Source organism: Populus nigra, chromosome 12 (genome assembly GCF_951802175.1).
Source record: "Populus nigra chromosome 12, ddPopNigr1.1, whole genome shotgun sequence".
NCBI classification, from domain to species: domain Eukaryota; kingdom Viridiplantae; phylum Streptophyta; class Magnoliopsida; order Malpighiales; family Salicaceae; genus Populus; species Populus nigra.
In genome coordinates, this window is record NC_084863.1 from 1,175,175 (window position 1) to 1,196,498 (window position 21,324).

Below are 21,324 nucleotides of genomic sequence, written 5' to 3' on the forward strand. Positions count from 1 at the left end.
TTCGGATCAGTTTGCGCATACCTCAATTAATTCCCACGGGTCCTGAAATTAACGACTAGCTAAATAAGGATATCAACATATATGGATTATTATATTTTCTTATATATTTAATAATAATAATTTTTAATTTTTTAGATAGGTTTTATTCCCTTTGAAATAAATTTTTATATTTTCTCTGTTTACTTGTTCTTATTTAGCGGACTTAGATACTACAAACCGTATTTGATTCAAGTGGTTCATTATTTATGTAGTTTTTAAACAAAGTTCTGACTTTGAGTCCTATAAATAAAACATATTATTGCTAGAAGAGTTATTGTTTTTTTTATTATTATTATTAGTATTATGTGAACAATAGCATGTCCCATTTTTTCAATACAGACCTTGTTTATCTTCAAAATATTAATAGAATTGTTTGATTTATCCTAGTAACTTCAAATTATATGTTTCATCACGATACCTTAGCAGTTCTGAAATCTAAACGCATCAAAGGCATGCATGGTACTGTTACAGTTAAGCAACATACATTGCGTTGCGGTGTAATTGGTTTTTCGGTGTTGATTTTAGAGTGTACCGTGACTTTACAATTGCGTTTCTTTATATATATATATATATATATATAGTTAAAAAAAGATAAATACATATAATTAAATATATCTTTACTACAATATTAAATTGATTTTTTATTATTTAAAAATATAAAGTAACATATTCTAACTATCTTCATTTTGACTATCCTGGAATAGCACTTGAAACGCTATTAAAAAATAATTGTGGTTATACCATGCAACCAATTTTTTCATGACCAAACACTATGATATAGGTGGTTTTTCACACGAAGTTAAAGAAGAAGGGTAAATTGCTGCAAAAATTGTTTAAAGATGTTTCAAATATATTTTTTTTTAAGAATTTTTGTTGCTCTAGTAAAATTATATATAGTATAACACATCAATGGAAAGATATAGAAAATAATGAAATTATAAGTAATTACCGGTGAGATTAAAAAAATGTAGGAGAGGATAAAAAAAAACATGGTAATTTTACACTTTAAATTAAACACCAAATTGGAGGGTTATGATCACCACCTTAGCATCTCACAAAGATAAATTTTAAACATGGCAGTCCTAATTATCTAGTAGATGGTCAAGTGATAAGAGTTTGAGATTAAGATGTTTGTTCTCTCTATATTTTTAGATTCGAGTATTGTAATTGCCAATAATAATGACTTTTAGAGACTTACCTGGTCGTTAATTTTAAAAACTATGATAATTAATCAAGGTGTGTGTAAATTAACTCAGACACTCTATATTAATAATAATAATAATAATAAACCTATCAGTCCTCAGCCAAACAAAACGCAAGTTTAAAATATTTAAATGTTAGTCTTGTAGTTTTCTATAACTTTCAATGCTGCTCCTACTCGACATGATAAAGAAACATTTTGTTTTTACTATATTTATTAGATTTTTAAAATGATATGTCGTGCCATAATGTCATAATTGGTTGATATAACTTTTATATAATTTATTTTAAATTTAGATCAGATAAGAAATTAAATAGATTTTTTTTCTCATTCTATTTTTATTTTTTTATTAGTCAAATGATTTACTTTTCAACCAATAATATAAAAAACCTTTTTTTTTTTTACAGATGGTTTGTTTCAAAAATATCTTAATTATTTTTTTCTTTAAGAAACCACAAGAGTAATGCTAATAAAATATTGATTTTTTCTCCACAAAACAAACTCCCCTCTCTCATTGGCCAATTTCAAAAACTCAGAATCGCCAACCTGTCACAACTCCTGCCCTCCATTCAAATGTAAAAAAAAAACAAATCGTACACGGATCGCCAACGTGTCACCCACCGCTATAAAAAACCATAACCACCGCACCACACCTGTCAAATCCCGCTCTCTCTGAATTTTCATTTCCCTCTAAAAAAACGCAATCACCTTCAACAAATCTTAAGATCTTTTGGTTATTGAATCTGTGTAACAATGGAGGCAACGACAAAGGCAACGAAAGGTGCAGGAGGAAGGAGAGGAGGAGAACGAAAGAAGTCAGTTTCGAAGTCAACTAAAGCTGGTCTTCAGTTCCCTGTGGGTCGTATCGCTAGGTTCTTGAAGAAAGGTCGTTACGCTCAACGTGTTGGTTCTGGTGCTCCTATTTACATGGCTGCTGTTCTTGAATATCTCGCTGCTGAGGTATAACAGTTGTGGTCTTTTACATCTTGTTTCTTTTCTTTAAAAAGAAAAATGTCTGATAATTTACAACGTTAAAATATTTTGAGATCTTTTTTTTTCCCTTTGTTTATATCCTATTGCTCTTTAAATTTTGTATCTGGATTTTTATGGGGATTTTTTAAAAAATTAATCTCCTATTTTTTTTATTAATTAATTAATTTTGATCCACAAAATAACCCCTTATTTTCCCCCCCGATTAATCTGGGATTAGGATTTTTTGTTTAGTTTTTGTTTTGTTTCCTATTGTTTTTTATTTAGAACCTGATTTGATTTATATCTGTGTGTTTTAAGGTGTTGGAATTGGCCGGAAACGCAGCAAGAGACAACAAGAAAAACAGAATAAACCCAAGACACGTCTTGTTGGCTATAAGAAACGATGAAGAACTGGGAAAATTGCTGCAGGGCGTTACAATCGCAAGCGGAGGAGTGTTGCCTAACATTAACCCAGTTCTTTTACCCAAGAAAAGTGCAAGCAGTGAGAAATCTTCTGGATCCGAGCCCAAATCTCCTAAAAAGGCCTAAGCCATTGGCTCTTTGTTTTTATTTTGTTGTAAAAAAAGTCTAGGAGGTATCGTCCAATGTAGTAGGAATTTAGATACGCAGTTTAGATTTTGTTTTAAGGAAATAGTTGTCTTATGTTTTGCACAAAAAATGGTTGTAGCTCTCTCATGTTGATCGATCTATAATGGAAAGCAAGCTGCTGCTTGTTTTGTTACCTTTCTGCTAAATTTGTGTAAAAAGACTGGTCAATTCATCGAGGCTTTGATTTCTCCAAAGGGATTTGAGTTTGAGATTCAAAGCTTTGCTCATGAGAATACCTTAAAATCATATTTTTATCACATCTACTATGGGAAAAGAGTTTGGGTTGATTTGGACAATTGTTGAATTTAACAACTATAATTTTTTAAATAGGCTCGTTCTATTTGATATTATGAAACTGAATTTACTGATGCAAATGTTGTTTGATTTTAATGAATAATTGCAAATGCAAATCACAGATAAGATCCATAAAAAAACTGAGATGGTGACCTTTGTGTATTGGCTCATGAATGATCAATTGAGTTGTCCATTTGGGCCTAGATCGTGAATAAAAGGAGAGACGGGCTTCGGGTTCTGGCTAGTTGGTCTATCATTCAATTAGATATGTAGTAAGCCCAGCAAAGTAATATGAACAGGACTAAAAGGAAAGCCCCAGCAAGTTGTAGAAAGTTGACTAACAAGGAGGGTTTTAGGAATTTAAGAGACTCCCAAAAAATTCAATCTTACCTATGATCCTATTATGGATTATTTACTGGTAATGACACTACCGTCTCCGGCTGTTATTGTTTTCTTTTAAATCACTTGCTATCGCATTTTTTAGTTAAAATTTGTTGTTTCCTGCTGGGCAGAGAAAGGTTTCAACATGTACTAGTAAATACATTCGCATTCCAGTCATTGCCATTGCTGCTGCTGCTGCTGGTGGGTCCGGTCTCTTGTATGCAAACAGCAAGCACCGTGATTCCGGTGAGATTTCCGTTTTTGGAAGACATTCCTTTTGATTTGGCACGTTAAGGAATTGTTGATGACATGTTTGCAACTTCTCAGATACAAGGATATCACTTTCATTTCGTGCTGAATCTTTGCATGAATCTTTGCTACTTCCATGGCGAACACCACTGGACTTGACCCAGCATAGTTGGCACTTTGGTTTGTAGCACTCTTTTTATTGCCCATTTCTGAATTAATTGGATGGTTTAATGATTGTTATTTTATGTTATGGGGTTATTGATTTAAGCTAGATTTTGTAGGAAATCTCCCGTTATTCTCTTCTAGAATCAGTCCTGTTCCATCTGGTGATATAAAGAATGAAAATCCAGGGGTTGTTGGAGAGAGTCCAAAACCCAGTTGTGGATGTTTAGGCAGAGATACCATCGCAAATGCGGCTGCTAGGGTTGGTCCTGCTGTTGTTAATCTATCTGTTCCAAAGGGTAGGTGTGTTTGGCTTGGTTAGAACTACCCTCAACGCATTGTCTGGCCATAAAATACTATTTAACTGATAAACAATTAAGGAGTCGAGCACGGGCCCTTTTTTGGGGATAAAGGGACTTGATGTATTGATAGGAAGGTATTGGTGAAGTTTTCCCTTTTGTTTTGTAGGATTCTATGGGATTACTACTGGAAAGAGTATAGGGTCTGGCACAATCATTGATTCAAATGGTACGATCTTGACTTGTGCTCATGTTGTGGTCGATTTTCAAGACATGAGAGATTCATCCAAAGGAAAGGTTAGTGATTATGGAGGCACTTAAATATTAAGCTTATAGTAATGTGTTCGTATACTAATTTCATTTTTGTTTCAAGGACAATTAAATTTGTGCAAAAACTTTCCTTGGCCACCCTAAAAGTGTCTCTTTCAATGGGATGAGATCTACTGGAATGTGGTTGCATATAATGAAGGCATTGTAAAATGAGTTAATAGTGTGTCAAGTGGTGTGAATTTCCATAATTGTGTGCTCATGATCAATTATTTAAATTTTTTTCTGTTAAATTTCCATATGATAGATTTTGAAAGCTAGGCTCAGTATTTCTGAAGCATGTGCTGTTCTTCGGTTTAACTGAGCTTAATTTGCAAACGAAGCTTTTGTCATCTTTAGGCTTTGCATGCTCTTTAACTCAGGTGTTAACTCGAATGCCATTAATTCTTTGCTCTTTGATAATGGCATGCTAGAATGAATGCCTTCAGTAGTGAATGTCTCGTATTGATTAATTTGGTTGATGCAGAATTATCATATCTAGGGAAACAAAGTTCTGAGTCTTTTTTCTCATTGTTGTTATGATGGTCATAATTACCTGCTTTTGCTGTAGAAAATTATTTCCCTCTTCAATTCGTGGTTATGATGTTCATAAATGCAAGCCCGTTTATACTTTAGCGTATCAATTCCCTCTTATCTATTTGATCTTTAACTCCTGATGATCTGATGTGTAATGAACCCTTGCAGGTTGATGTGACTTTGCAAGATGGTCGGACATTTGAGGGTACAGTGGTCAATGCTGATTTACATTCTGATATTGCTATTGTAAAGATAAAGTCTAAAACCCCACTGCCAACTGCAAAACTTGGTTCATCAAGCAAGCTTCGCCCAGGGGACTGGGTGGTAGCTATGGGCTGTCCACTTTCCCTTCAAAATACCGTGACAGCTGGCATTGTTAGGTATCAAGAATACTTAAGATTAACAGAGAAACCTTTTATTTTTGGCTGCCATAAAAATAGAAACTTGTTTTAGTATTGATTTTGTGTATGTTCTTTCAGTTTTAATTTTTCATCACACTAGTAGAATATAGTTCCTGTTTGATTATTGAATTTCTCATTGCTGTTTAAATGACCATCCCCTGGGATGTAGCTGTGTTGATCGTAAAAGCAGTGACTTGGGTCTTGGAGGAATGCGAAGAGAGTATTTACAGACAGATTGTGCAATCAATATGGTAGTTCTTTCTCTCCAACTCACCCCAGAAACATAGTTTTTTGACCCCTCCTATACTGCTGATAATGTCTTCATTTATGAAGGGGTAAACATGCTCATGCTCAAGTAGCACAAACATGTTTTGTTCATTCATCAGCTTTTGCATGTGTGTTTTACCCGTGGCTATATTTAAGTATATGTTTTCTACTTTAATGGCATAGGGAAATTCTGGTGGGCCGCTCATTAATGTTGATGGAGAAGTTGTTGGTGTTAATATAATGAAAGTACTGGCTGCAGATGGATTAAGTTTTGCTGTACCAATTGATTCAATTGCCAAAATTATGGAGCATTTCAAAAGGAGTGGGTAAGCAATTTTTTTTTTTGGCAATCAGTACATAGAAGTAGATGTGATTGTAGCCCACTCTACCATTTTTCTTCCATTCCATTCTAGAATGAACCGAGAGAGTAAGCTTATGAAGGTTTAGTTTCTGTTTGTTAAGATTGATATGCTTTATTGTTAAAAGGAAATTTAATTTACAATTTTTGGAGGGTAACAGAAGGGATACATAAAACTCAATTTAGGCAAGACAAATATTTCGAGTATCATGACAGTGAAAAATAAATTAATTAACAATGCTTATTTGAGGTCAAAGAAGAACAATAAAGATCACAATGACCCTTGCTAATTATCCATGTGCATGCAATTTAAATAGGAGGTGATATTTTGCAGGAGAGTCATTCGGCCTTGGCTTGGCTTGAAAATGATTGATCTTAATGAGATGATTATCACTCAACTTAAAGAGCGAGATCCCAAATTCCCTAATGTTAAAGAAGGTGTTCTTGTACCTATGGTAAGTAACCTAAATGCTCATTCCACTTTCCTTTTGCATTCGTAATATCATATAATTTGCATGTTATTGACACTTTTCTTCCATGTCTTATGAGATGCTTGCATGTAAAATTGTGTATTTGCAATTGTAGTTGATGCATATTGTCTACAAAAATGATTTAATCCTGGATATTAACTTTATAATGAAATGCTTTTATTTCCCTCTTGAATGGAAAAGAAGATATCGAGTTAGGAAATGTGGCTATTGTCAGAAAGAAGATCTCTTAGAGGTTTTGTTATTTGGAAATTTTGTATCTAACACATTTTTTTTTAGAAACCATTCTAACCTTCGAAGAATATACTATCATAGATGAATTTAGAAATAAGCTATCATAAGAAAAATGCCCCTTGGTAATAGGCACATGTGATTCACAAGTAATAATCTTGGTGTAAATATAAGGTGTTAGCCTTTTCCGTTAGTTTCCCTTTTCCCTTTTCCATGTTTGATGGTTTTCTTAATTTTTTCTCCAGGTAACTCCTGGCTCTCCAGCTGATCGTGCTGGATTCCACCCTGGTGATGTTGTCATCAAATTTGATGGGAAGCCTGTTCGAAGCATCAAGGAGGTATGTTTGACTCTCTCTTTCTTTTGGGGTGGGTTCTATGAAGGAGGTTTGTCAGGTGCATATTTGCAGCCGCGAAACATTACACAGCAAAATACTTGAGGGCTGCCACTTTGAGTACCCCATGATTTGTAAAAATGATTCTGGTCGTTAGTGACTGGTTCCTGTATTTACTTGTAGAAATAAATCTTGGAAAATCAAAGTTTCATTACAATTTTTGATGTTTCGTTGTACTTCTATGTGCTGATGTTCCATATAATTCATGAATGCATGGCAGATCATTGAAATTATGGGAGACAGAGTTGGCAAACCCTTGGAGGTAGTTCTGAAAAGACCAAATGATGTGGTGGTGAATTTGACTGTTATTCCAGAGGAGGCAAATCCAGATATGTGAAAGACATTAATTTTTTTTGGTGAAGATATCTTCTCTTCATATTGAATCTCAAATAGGAAATAAGCATACCTGAGAATCAATCCGTGCTTCGCAACATCTTGATGTAATAGAAACCCCTTCTCAAATTAACCAAGTGTTTAAATTCATCTTTTTCTGTACAAAAATCTTCTAAATATGAACTTGCAGTTTGTGAAAAAGAAATATAGAATAGAAAACCTTGTTTTGGATGTCACGGTATTTAATCCAATTAAATCAAGTTTCCAGTTTCTGGGGGGATTGCACTTTTGAATCTGTTGCAAGATAGGACCATACCAGACATGAAAAATTAAGAATATCACCTTTGTAAGTGTAGGAGTTTTTATTTTGTCTTTGACTGTACAGTGCACAACTTCAGTCTACAATGATTTCCCAGTGCTCATGTTTGGCATCATATTACTGATCATCTACTTCTGCCAAACCCATTGATAAGAATTTTGCTTTATTGATGTATTTAAATGAAAGAACAATTAGGGAAGAAAAGTTTTCATCAGTTGCCTTGAAAGTTAAATTGGCAAAACAAGAGGGCAGTCTACATTTGACAGCTTAAGAAACAGTAACGATGAGGTCAACTGACTGTTCTGGTATAGCTCCAAACAATTGTAGGCTAAATCCAAATAGCCTATAGAGCTCATATGTCCAAACAAAGAAGGAATAGAGCCTCTAAATCCATTTTCAGCCATCGAAAGCTCCCTTGCATTTGAAAAGATCAGAGATGTATTCTTCGGACTTCGACGTGGATGTTGTTCTTCGATGCGTCTCCCGTCAAAAAGGTTCAGGTTATGACAACATTGGAGGACTGATTAAGGACTAGTCTCTAAGGTTACAGTGTAGTTTTTTCTATCATGTATTGTTTTCTTAATAACCAAGATGGGAACATTCCATGGGAAGATCACGCAGAGATCCCCAAGCCCAACGAGTGGTTCGAGAAGAGTGTAACCATTTACAATCACCAGAAGCAACAATTGCTACTCGAGTCATTACCGAACTTTCCAGTCGCCAAGAAACCCAACATCAACGTACAAAACCATTCTAACCTTCATTGATTTGCCAATTGAACACTCAAGAAATGTTCCTGTCCTTTTTCATCATGTTCATGTTCACGGTCAAGGTTATTATTAACATGAATGTACAGGGTACCAATATTAACAAACAGCATGCAACAGACAAAACTCTTTTTACAAACAACAGCCGTATGCAATGGGATAAACAACTGGCTGAAATTAAGTACTCGTGTTAATATGTAGAAGTAGAACTAATTCCAGTCTCCTGAGCAAGTAATAATATTAACAATATTTGCCACACAAAACTGAAAATAATCTATTTACATTGGATTCGGATAAGTATCAGAAATTCTCCGCGTTTAGGAAATTGTGATATTCAAGCTGGATCATCTCCCCACCAGCCACTGGATCAAACTCACATCTATAGAAGCTGCAAAACCATCCAATAAGCAAATCCATTAAGATTCTATATGATCATTAGAAAAAAAAAACTGTGCACCATGTATTCAACAATGATCCATCCATGAACTTCAATAATATAATCATGATCAAAACATGAACATACAAGCAATAATGGGCATATGGTAAGTGCTTTATATGATTGCCAAGGATAATTTATCATTAACTCCTGAATCCATCAACTAATTTGCAGAGTCCAAGTTTGATGGGAATCCAAACCCAACACCGAGAAAAAACAGCTCAACTTGTTATGCATATGGAATGACAATGATATCAGCAACACTTCTGCTTCTAAGAGATTGTTCATCTACTGCTCCGCGTAGCAAAAACCAATAATGGTTTTTACTAGAAGCAGGGATCAGACCAATCTAAAGCATATTCCCATGGAAGCCAAGGAGCCACTAAACGAGGCATAAGAACTAAGCATAATGAGAATGAACATAACTGCAGTCTTATGATTTTTGTTATTTTTCCAAAGACAGTTTCCCTATCGGCCTTGGGAATAGCCTACTAGCACACCTTGGTGGCCCAGGGAATCATGCAAGTGCTGGGAAGAAAACATGCCAGAGGCTAACTCATCGTGCATTAGGGATTTGATTCAATTGCCTCAACCCATAACGTAACAAAATGACCAAGTAAAAAACAACCAGCATGATCTGACTTTTCATTACCTTCCATCCATGCCGATGATGACAATAGTGTTCTTCTGCTGGCCAAACCCAACAAAGTACTGCAAACCTTCAGGTAATCGAAACTGGGCTACTGACCACTCTGAGCTGAAATACTTTGGCAACACACCTTCAATAATGAGAGAAACCCAAGATAAGCTTCGCTTTAAAACAGTGAACCCCTAAAGGGGCATTATCTAGCAGGCTTGTACACTAACCAATGACAATCAGTTCTCTGACTTATGCAAGCTAATGAACTAGAGTTAGAACTTAGAAGTCATATCTTAGCCTATGCAAGATTATAAACTTATTTTTAACATGCTCAGCTACTAAATATTAAAATTTACCGGATCCTATAGCCTTCCAATAACTGCTAACACTAACTCCTCGAGATTTCATTGAGGCAACAAACTAGCATAGTAGTATTTATAGTTCAAAGACTAAGTGACAATGAGTAGGGAAATTACCTTTGAATAGGCAAAGAGATGAAAGTCTAGAATGAATTGGTTCAGATGCAATGTGAGATCTGTCATTTGTCAGTGAGGCCAAGGACCCTGAATCAACCTTGAGACTAAAGATATGTACAGTTCCCTTATCGCTTGAGACAGCTAAGAACTGAGCATTGGATGAAAATACTAGGCTGTAGATATCTGCTCTATCTGCACCTCTCCTAACCTAGCATGGGACACAAGAAATCATTCAACATCAGTAAATAGCATCAACAAACCACAGACAGGAAATTAAGTGTTTCTAGCTACACAAAAACATGCTTAACCAAAGAAAATTGAAAATTGCACACAAAATGTTCATTATGCATCCAAAAAGAAACAAATTTGAAATTTGATGTCATAAAGCAGTTAAACTTAGAGATCCTTTTGTCTTTTTTCTTTAAACCTCAAGATGTTATTATGCTCTTTGCTTAAAAACCCTGTTATCAATCTCTTCACAATCCTTCAATTTACACAAGACGGCGCCTTTCCTTATAAAAGAGAAGAGCTAAATCTTTCAATCGACAGGAGTGCTTGCATGAACAGACACTCACTTGTCCAACATGATCAATTTGGCTATAATATATCCATTAACAAAAACACTGAGAAAATCACCTTGCTAAACAGACACATGCCCGCACACAAAAAGTCAAAATCCTTTCCTACTTCCAGCCACATTAACTTAACTCAACAAAGTTCTAACACCAATTAGGATCATAACAGGCTCCAAAAACACCAGAATCACCACACATTAAGATTTACAGAATAAAAAACTAGGATCACACTAATCAGCTTACTAATTACCATACCTCTTGTAACAAAGTCCCATCCAAAGTATTAAATACTCTAATCAAAGTCCCTTTCGAGCTCGCGGTCGCTAACCTCCCCCCATCTTGAGTTAAACTCATGCAAACAACTCTTGAATCATGAGCCATAACAAACTTACTCTTCTTCGACCCAAAATTCTCCACCCTAATTTGACCCTTTTGCAACCCTAGACTAACCAAAACCATTGGCGAAGAATTCTGCGAAATCTCACACAACCCATTAGGGTTCAAAACCGTCTCTATTTGAAGCAATAACTTCAAGTCCAAGAAATTGTAAACAAATATCTTTTGGTTCAATACCACAACGATCATATCGCGGCGAAGTTTTACGTTCCTGACCTCTGACCTGAATGATAATTCTCCTATACACCGGGAAACATGGTCGTCCCAAATCATCACTTTGTTGCTGGGGTAAATCGGGTCGGGTCCGCCACCAACTAGGCAGAAGAGGTTGCAGCGGTAAAGCATGGCGACCAATCCGATGCCGCCGTGTGTGTCTAATTCGCGGCGGAACGAGGGTTTGAACGGGTCCGTGTCAAAGACCCGGAACCCGTTTTGGAGTCCAACTGAGAAGCAGGTGTGGTTTTGGTTAAAGGACAGGTGATAGGTTGGAGGGGTTGCTACTTGGGTTGGGTTGTTGGTTATGGTGGTGGTGGTTGTGGTGTGGTTATCGGGTCCGGAGTCGGATTCGGTTCGGGTCGCCATGAGAGAGGAGGGGTTGAGGTTTGGAGGAGAACTTGCGAGAGAGAGGAGTGTTGGGACTTGGGAGGAGATAGTTTTCGGTTGGGTTTATACTTTATATAGTTGATGATGACACTTGGCATGTGGATTTGTGTGAGAGTTAGGGTCCCACCAGGATGGTAAAGTCTAAGTTAGTCCTTAGAAAGTAAGATAAAGTACACTTTCATTCCTTTACTTTTGAACATATAAGAATAAATATATAAAAGTAAATGCGGTTTAAAGCCGTTAGTTGCTAAGTAAAAATTGGAGATGTTAATTTACTCACTATTTAATCTCATAGTACTAGTTTGGATTTTTTATTAATAAAAAAATAATATCAGACCATTATTTATTTTTTTATAGTTTGGAACCAACGATGCTATATTACATCGAGAATTTTAGAAAAGATTATATATTTAATAACTAAGAAAATTTTATTTTATGATTTTTTTTAATTTTTTTAGTTTGTTTTTATGTGTAAATTTTAAAAAATAAAAATATATTATTTAGATATATTTTCTAGTAAAAAGTACTTTGAAAAACAACCATAATTACAATATCAAACACACTTATACTATATGTTTTGTGATGTTATATATGGTGTTCTTATAAAAATATATTTTTAAATGAAAATATATCAAGATGGTTTTTTATATTATTTTAATTTTTCATATTATTATGTTAAAATTATTAAAAAATATTTGAAAACACATATATTTCTTCCTAAAATCATTTTATTAAAAACAATTGACATTTATTCTCGAGGAGAGACTTTCAAGGGCAAGTCCCCCCTAAACGAATAATTCTAGTAGGAGAAAGAAAAAGGAGATTCTTCTATTACAAGGTAATAATATGTAGTGGACAAGAACTATATTACTTCGAGTCTTTAACTTGGTTATTGCTTGATCATTCCTTCTATACAATTATGCCATTGGCTGGTAAGTGTTGCCACGTCATGATGTTAACAGGTCTCAACACAGAGGAGTATACTCCTCGTCCATCGTCTCCTTCTATTCATTTTCTAGTAATTTTTTAAGTTCAACCGCTTCATGTAGCCCTTCTGCCAACGGTTATCAAACCCTATTTTGTTGTTCATAGTATAGTTCACGACTCGATAAATCTATCTTATAATTCAATCCACGTGCTAAAATAAAAGTTAATAATTATAAATGAACTATCAGTCAAGATTTAAATTAATTTTTAATTTTATATGATTTTAAATATTGAGCTAAATCAATTATAATTAACTCGTTCAAACCATGATACTAACATGATCGTTACCCGAGCTGAGCCAGGTTTAATTCCTGTGTTTTGCCAGGTTTTTTTCTTGCAAACGGAGAACGGATTAAAGGAAATTTAAATGTACCTAACCTCTTGGTAAAGTGTCGAAATCGAAGAGAAAAGCAACAAAAGAGTGTTGTATTTTAGTATGACTTGCGAAGCTTCGAGGAATCAGCATGGCTTGTAATGACTCCTGGGCACATGACAATGAAGCTCCTGGGAAATTTACTATCGAATCACACAACACCCGATTAGAAGTTAGTGCTCTTTGAAAAAAGCAGAGACAGTTTGTCTTGGAAGATAGACATCCTTTTGCCGTTTCATATCAGGATATGGAATTTTAAAATTTCACTATCTGTTCCCATGCATGATATTTTTTGTGGTGTTTTGTTTTTTAAACATATTGAAATATATTTTTTTAAAATTCTTGACACATTAACGTAAAAATCACCGATAAAACATTAAAAAATATATATATTCAATAGAGTCCAATCATTGTTACAAGTTTAACCATACAAGATTAATTGGCGGTGCTGATAATGGTGGTCGATAATAAGCTGGATTACATGGTAGTGACTTAGGTGTTTTTAGGGTGTGTTTAGGATTGTAGTAGTGGTGACGATTTAAAGTATTTTTTATTTAAAAATACATTAAAATGAAATTTTTTTATTTTTTAAAAATTAGTTTTAATATTAGCATATCAAAACGATTTGAAAATATAATTATTTTTTTATTTAAAGCAAAAAAAATTAAAATTTAAAGGAATATAATTTGTACCGCGTTTCCAAAGAAATTCTTAGTCGAAGACATTCTCCATGGTGCTGTCTTGATATATGGAGGTCTAGATTGTAGCAACTGCCATGACCATGTTGAGAAGTCCTGATGAGATTCTCGTCATCCTTCCTAGGAGCACCCCTTATAGTATCATGATTCATGCCCAACATTATACCTCAAAACGAAGCAACCTCGTTGCTTTCCTGATGGAGTGATCACTACTTGATAAAAACCCTCTTTTGTTTGCTTGTCCTCTGTCCAATTATCCAAAAGGGACATGATAATATTGGGGTGCACCAGATTTGAAACACAACACAGTCAAATGATTTTGTTGTAACATTGAATCTTCTAGGTAAGATCTCATCGGATAATCCCAAGTTGGGTTGTTTCCTTTGCACGCGGACCGTTGTTTCTTGCCTAGAGATCAAAGAATCACCCACGATGGAGACCACAGCACGGGTTTTGGAGAACAATTTTGACGGTTTAAGGCCTTCCAAGCATGTCAAGATCAGTTCTGCAATCCATCGTTGTGACTTTTGAAGGAAAAGAAGGTGTGGTCGAGAAAGTTTTTTGTTTTGTTTTTTGGAGTTATTTGATGGGAGAGATTTGGTTTTGCGTGCCCAAAAGAATTAGGGTTCTTAAGTGCTATGTGATGATATGAAAATGAAAGAGGAATCCTCGTAATGCCAGAATTTATGTCCAGGTAGAGAACAACAAGCTAGTGATATTGATCAAGAGTAGCCTAGGTTCATATATATTATTCAAAACTAAAACATTTATATATATATATACTTGGAGAGGAGTTTTTGTTCGTCAATAAATAAACAATGTCTATAGTCTATACTCTCTCTCTCTCTCTCTCTCTATATATATATATATATATATATATATATAGCACTAAAGTATCAAAGTGGAAAATTGTAAAAGATAATTTAATTACATTCGAGCTAGGGAAAATAATCGATAGTTATTGTTCCACAACATGAGCATGTGATTGATTATATGCATTTAATAGCAAATCATTCTTTGTTCGTTATGAAAATGGGCTTTCAACAGGCTGAATTTGGGCTTTTTATTGCGACTTCCAACACGAATAATCTAAAGGGAAATGCATTGCCTCTTGGCCCAGTTCTACCTCTTTACTATATATACAGCTCTATCTGTGTACGAGAGTTGATAGAGAAGGGCATATAAGTAAATGAAACAAGGGGAATCCGCTTGAAGGGGTCCAGAGACGCTCTATGCTGTCGGCAATTTCATGGCATCAACTTTTGATAGTTCACTGCAACCACACACAGTGCTTGAAGTGTTGATTGATTGTGAACATATTAAAGCCTTTTTGCTTGTCAAAAAATGAATCCTATATATATATAAAAACGATATTCAAGAAATTGGAATTATTTTTTGTTATTTTATTTTTTAAACAAAATCACTAAACAACTTGAAAATGTGGGAAATAGTTTTATTTCATTTTTCACACCAAATATCAGTGCAGATAAAATGATAGTTTATTTTCCTGCCTAAACTCATTAATATCAAGGTCAGGACCACGTAAAAAGTGGCCTTGTTCATTGCATTTTATTTTTTACCAGCTAAAATGTCTTGAAATACAATTTTTTTAAAAAAAAACTTAGGATTTTGAAAATATTTATGAGATAAGAAGGCTAGTTTTTTTTTTTGAAAAAAATATAAACTTTTGAAAAATTCCCAAACGTTGAAAGTTTTGAAAAAAACCAATGAAATAATAAGAATCAAAATTATTTGAAATGTTTTTTTTATATTTTTAAAAATTATAATTTTATTAATAATATGGTTTTTAAAATTTTAATTATCAATAAATTTCCAAGTTTTTTTTTATCTTGGATGTTTTTGTAATTTTAATATTTTATTTTGATAAAAGATTTAATAGCTGCGAATTTTGGAATCTTTTTATTTACTTATTTGAATTTAAATATTTGAGTTGCTTTTTTTATTTATTGAGCATTTTCAAAATTTGTATTTTCTCACAAAAAATATTTTTTAGAAAAATTTAATGGTTGAGAATTCTTTTGATTTTTTTATTGTAGCATCTCTGTGTTTACCAGTTCCTTAAACAAGTTCAAAAGTTTAAATTCTCTTTTTAAAAGATTATTTTCCTCGTCTCTTAAATGTAATGATCATCGCGGATATTGTAGGAATATATAGTTTTTTATTTATTAAGATATTTGAAAATTAAGATTTTTATTCCTTGGTTATTACTAAAACAATCTAGCTCAATCTTAATCTATGACATAGATAATAATTGCCAATTAACGTATCATTATGCTTATTTCATATGCAATTAATGAATAAAATATAATTATAAAATTTAATTCTCAATTAATAAATAAAATATTAAATAATAAAATTAAAAAACAAAATTGAATTTCCTAAACTCATCCATATATCACTGCAAGATTCACGGATTAATTTTTCATAACCTAGGAGTGTCAAATGTGATGGGCTAGTAAGCTCGATAGCTTCCTGATCTCTGCTGCTAAACATCTCGTGCAACTCATGAGATTGAGCACAACAGAATGGAGAAACATCAAAGAAACAGTGGTGAGCAAGGAAACTGCAGGACAAAAACGATTCATATTCTCCTGTGTTCATAAGCCTAAACCCTCTGCTCGGGGAATGATCATGCCTTTTCATCTCCATCTTCGGAGGTGGTAGTCATAAATAAATGCCCAGAAATGAAAATCTTTTCGCACGCAGTCATATTCACACCAAAGCTGGAAATTGTACTAACAGAAGACTTGGAGGCCAGTCATGGATACTGGGAGGACGACCTTTATTCCACTGTACAAAAGTAATTGTTCGAGGAGATGGTATGTATTGTTTCCCTGGGCTTATTTTCTTACCAATGCAGTTGTTTGTATGTCAACTCAAATGTATGAAGTGATCACTTCCTTAATGCTGTCGTTTTTTACTCAGTTGTAGGGTGATGGAGATTGGAGAGTACTGACTTCTTCAGAGATGGCGTCAAGCTCAAGCTCTAATACACGCAAGGCTTGAGACTTGCAGCTGTCTCTGACCTGCGAATCTGCTTGGAGCTAGTGATTTTTTAGTGAAGTTTTGCAATTTTTGAAACAAAATATATAAACATAGAGCAGCTATCCATCCTAGTTTGCTAAATTATAAGCACACATGCCTTCAGACCTCAAACTAACTACACGTGAATTCCTTCATTTCTTTACTAGTGAATACATGTTCATGATCAACCACCTTATCTTGGTGAGCATATATAATTATTAGATCTGAAATCAAATCATTTTTTTATTTATTAAAATAATATTATTTTATAAAAAAATTCTTAGTGTTAACCTTTAGACCGTGTTTAACTAAAAATCAACTGGTTTTGACTAAGTCATTGTAAGAGATTAAGAGCGTGTTTGGCAGTGTGGTTGCGGGTGCTTTTCAAATAACTTTTCGTGTCAAAATGCATGCCAACGATGTTTTTTTATTTTTTAAAAATCATTTTTGACATCAGCACATCAAAACAATCCAAAACGTACAAACCATATTAAATTTTAACAAAAAAAAAAACAAAAAATTTTCAAATTTTTTGGGAACGCGGCCGCAGCCGCGTTCCCAAACGGTGCCTAATTCAAATTAAAATTCAATTCTGATAAGAATTTGGATGGTCAAGCCGCAGAGAGAGGATATTCCTCAAAGTTGCATTACTTGACAGAAGAAGGCACCACTCCCAATGAGTCAACATAAATAAAATTAGTGAAGGCCATGTTCCTAGCTAGAGAAATGCTCCTTCGTGGTATATTCCCCACTCAACTTGAGTCATGGTGGCCAATGATTTATGCAAAGGTCAATTTGCAACGGTTGAATTTGTGCTGGAAAGGGGATTAAAAGATGACCCACTAGCTAGGGCATTGAATATATATATATATATATATATATATATAGGAACATTCCCCAATACTATTTTTATTCAACAATATTATTTTGAGTTGTTCAAATTTGTAAGCAGCCTCTCAATGAAAAATAACAGCAGGATTAATTGGATTGCGCAAAACAGCTTCTTTTTAAGAAAAAGTCTAGCATATTTATTTACATTTTTCCACGTTTTCTTGTAAAAAATTTATGATGCTCAGTGGAGATAAGCCCGCCCGCCCCCGTTCTTATTATTTTTTGGATTTATTTATAAATAAATAAATAAATTCAAGATAAATATATAATTTTCTCTCATTTTTATATTTTTTTTTTGTTTAAAATGAATCTAAGAACTAACTATTAATGTACCACTAATTACTTATTGAATTGTATAGAATTTTATATTGTGTCATCAAGGAACACCTTAATTATGAAGTAAATTCCAAGCACACTACACACCAACACTATTAATCACAATTAAGCAATATATAACATTATAAAAAAAAAGGTAAAATATTCATATAAAAAGTCGCTCAATTCCTTAATTAAACAATGTCTGCTTTGACATCCCCGTTTGTGCATGATCATGAAAGCTGTTTGTCAAACTTATATATATATATATATCACTATTTGGAAATGCGGTGAAAGCTGGGTTTTCAAAAAAAATTTAATTGTTTTATATGTTTTGAATCGTTTTAATATGCTGATTTTAAAAATAATTTTTAAAAAATAAAAAGATATCATTTTAATATATTTCAGGACAAATTTTTTTTAAAAATACAACCCCAACCACACTTTTAAACAATGGTGCGGACATGCTAAAATTAATTTTTTAAAAATAAAATAATATTATTCTAATATATTTTTAAAAACAATTTCTGCAAAAATAAGTTCCAAACAAAAATAAATCGATTATTTCTCCAGTTTTCTCAAAAAGAATATATTCTTAAAACAAATGGTAAAATCCAAACAAAAACCCATCAATTTAATATAAAGAAGCTTAATTATTCATATAAAATAGTCACTCAAATCCATGGTTAATTACACACCAAAGGAAAGAAATTATTACAATGCCAACAAAAAAAAAAAACCCTAAAAATCAAGTCCATCAGAAAAGCCATCGTCATAGGCAGCCATCTCACCAACATCGGAAATCATTTCACCAACCAGCAATCCACCAAGCAATCCAGCTCCCAATCCCAAAGCCATATTTCCTTTACCACTTTTCTTGGGCTTCTGTTGTTGCATCACTGGTGGATACCCACCATAACCGGGTTGTGGTGGATAACCGGGGTACCCATGTCCGGGTGCAGGTGGGTATCCACCATAACCATGTTGGGGTGGTGGAGGATACTGATAAGGATAAGGATATGGATAAGGAGCCGCTTGAGGCGGTGGCGCTGGGTAGGCAGAACTTGAACCAGGAGCACCCTGATATCCCGTTGCAGGGTAGGCAGTGACGGGCTCATGATATCCCTTTGCAGGAGAAGCAGCAACATGCTCGCCCGTCTTTTTCGCCTTCTCCGGCGCAGGAGCACTGACTTTCTCACCAAAATTAAAGGAGAAACTCAACGTTCCTTTCATCTTCCCAGATGGGGTCTTGACAGCATAGCTCATGAGACCACCTTTTCCATCTTTAGAATCCAGTAATTCCTTGACAGGCACAGAAACCACCCCAACTTCTTTATCTCCCATCATTCGCTCAGCTAAAAGCTTGAACTTGATTTGCAAGCGATTTTGTTGAGCAGCGGCTTCGTCGATGTTGAATTTCATGGGGAAATTCCAAAGAGGGTTAGGCCCACAATCTTTATGAACGTGGGTTTTCTGCTTCTGCTTAGACTTGTGTGGATCTCCTTTGATGGAAACAACACAAAAGAGATCCATCTTGCCGAAAACGTTCACATCTTTGAGATCTTTGCCTGAGGCAACCGTGATCTCTAATGGCCTGCACTCCATAATGATGAAAGCTTTGATCAACCAAGAAAATTGCTATGAAGAGTTAGGAGAGAGAACTAAATTTTTTGAAAGAAAGATTGGCTTTTTGGGGTTTCGCTGAGAAAACGATGGCTATAAATATATATACTAAAGGATAGTTTTTGTTTGATTTCAAGGAAAGTGGTAGGAAAATTCGTGAGCTGTGATCACCCGAATTTAGATTCTTTAGGAATTTAATGGGAGAGGTCAACGTGGTTTTACAGTTTTAGAGTCTTTAGGAATATGAATAGGACCCCACGCGTTTTCCTATTGTTTTTAGAAAAAAAGAAAAAGAAAAAAGGAATAGTAGTTATTTATAATAGATTGATTTTTTTTTTCTATTATAGCTTTTATTTTTACAAGAGGGATAGAGGAGATGTTCGTGCTTGTTTGGTATAGTGGTGTTGTGTCTGAGTTTTTTTTTTAGATTTTTTAATTTAATATATTAAACTTATTAAAAATTATTAATTTAATTTTTTTAAAATAAATATATCTAAAAAATATTATCACATGTCCACATTTAATTTGAACAACATACAACAATTGGGAATCAAATTGGATTAGATCAAATTGAGTATCAAATTGGATTAGATAAGTAGATTTGTTTTATTCATTTGGTATTCATTAAATTTCATTTTTAACAAAATCATTCCCTACAAAGTTGAATTATGAAATTTGATAAATTTTCATAATCGATAAAAATATTAAAGTATTTTCTAACAAATTATATAATAAAGTTTAAAATTCAAATCTACAAATTGATTTATCAAAAAAAATCTAACGAATAGGCATACATTAAATATTATTTATTATTCATTTGTATTTAAAAAAGATTAAAAATTAAAAATATGATAATTGATTAAAAATAGTAAATAACTCTTAACAAGTATTTTTAAAAAATACATTAGCTAAATAATGATTTGTCATTATTAATAGTAGTAGTAAATCCGTGTATACAGCGTGTAATGTATGTATTATTATTTTGGTCTCGGATAAATAAATGAAATACGCGTAGAGGGCGTGTTTGTATTTAAATATATGAAAAGTAAACTTTTTGCCTAGTAAAACTTAATAATTATTGATATTTGCCTTCTCCTTCCCACTGAAGAATAAAATGTCCTCATCTATATTCTTCGAGAAGGGATAGGCTAGGAATGACGTTGACACGTGGAGCCACCCATTTCCTTGAAGCTGCACGTGTAGCATTGCCATCATCAATCACGTCCATTTGCCGGCTTTAAAGGGTCCACAACTGAGGACATAATTGTAAATACAACCAATGCCCATGTCAACGTTACTCTCTTCAAATAAAAGATTCTTGGGAGTTCAGAGTCATTGTGAAAATCTGTGTTTGTGTTTGAGAGGTTAGATTACAAATATTTTTTATTTAAAAATATATTAAAATAATATTTTTTATTTTTTAAAAATTATTTTTAAGTATTAAAATAATTTAAAAATAATAAAAAAAATATTAACTTTAAAAAAAATTCAATTTTGTTTAAAAACACTTTATATATATATATATATATATATATATATATATATAGACGTGATGCCATTGATGGGTCTTCATGAGTTTTGCTAATCCAACAGGAAACTAGTAAAAAATATATGGTATGAGCAAATTTTCTCACCACATGCAGATCAGATCAGGCACAAGA

At 33.6% G+C, this 21,324-nt stretch overlaps 4 protein-coding genes across 5 annotated transcripts; 2 read left to right on the forward strand and 2 right to left on the reverse strand.

Annotated features, from left to right (window-relative positions):
* The first annotated feature begins 1,891 nt into the window (after positions 1–1,891).
* Positions 1,892–2,967, forward strand: LOC133669591 (probable histone H2A.5). The gene is made up of 2 exons (XM_062089790.1): positions 1,892–2,200; positions 2,531–2,967. The coding sequence occupies exons 1-2, from the start codon at positions 1,994–1,996 to the stop codon at positions 2,759–2,761; spliced, it is 438 nt and encodes a 145-aa protein (XP_061945774.1). The 5' UTR covers positions 1,892–1,993; the 3' UTR covers positions 2,762–2,967.
* Positions 2,968–3,400: 433 nt separating this feature from the next.
* On the forward strand, positions 3,401–7,750 carry LOC133669421 (putative protease Do-like 14). Of its 2 annotated transcripts, none has more exons than XM_062089546.1 (11): positions 3,401–3,533; positions 3,628–3,742; positions 3,824–3,925; positions 4,018–4,206; positions 4,376–4,503; positions 5,218–5,429; positions 5,620–5,701; positions 5,901–6,043; positions 6,410–6,530; positions 7,040–7,132; positions 7,407–7,750. In XM_062089546.1, the coding sequence occupies exons 1-11, from the start codon at positions 3,519–3,521 to the stop codon at positions 7,521–7,523; spliced, it is 1,317 nt and encodes a 438-aa protein (XP_061945530.1). In that variant the 5' UTR covers positions 3,401–3,518; the 3' UTR covers positions 7,524–7,750. The 2 variants fall into 2 exon arrangements, with proteins under 2 accessions (XP_061945530.1, XP_061945531.1); XM_062089547.1 differs by having other exon boundaries at positions 3,402–3,533; positions 4,027–4,206.
* A 984-nt stretch (positions 7,751–8,734) lies between these two features.
* LOC133669319 (autophagy-related protein 18a-like) lies at positions 8,735–11,764 on the reverse strand. Its single transcript, XM_062089411.1, has 4 exons — positions 10,988–11,764; positions 10,158–10,365; positions 9,694–9,820; positions 8,735–8,993 (listed from the first exon to the last, which is right to left on the reverse strand). The coding sequence occupies exons 1-4, from the start codon at positions 11,708–11,710 to the stop codon at positions 8,906–8,908; spliced, it is 1,146 nt and encodes a 381-aa protein (XP_061945395.1). The 5' UTR covers positions 11,711–11,764; the 3' UTR covers positions 8,735–8,905.
* Positions 11,765–18,673: 6,909 nt separating this feature from the next.
* Positions 18,674–19,854, reverse strand: LOC133670157 (protein SRC2 homolog). Its single transcript, XM_062090651.1, has one exon. It carries the CDS (start codon positions 19,643–19,645, stop codon positions 18,782–18,784), a length of 864 nt encoding a protein of 287 aa, XP_061946635.1. The 5' UTR covers positions 19,646–19,854; the 3' UTR covers positions 18,674–18,781.
* Between the last annotated feature and the right edge of the window lie 1,470 nt (positions 19,855–21,324).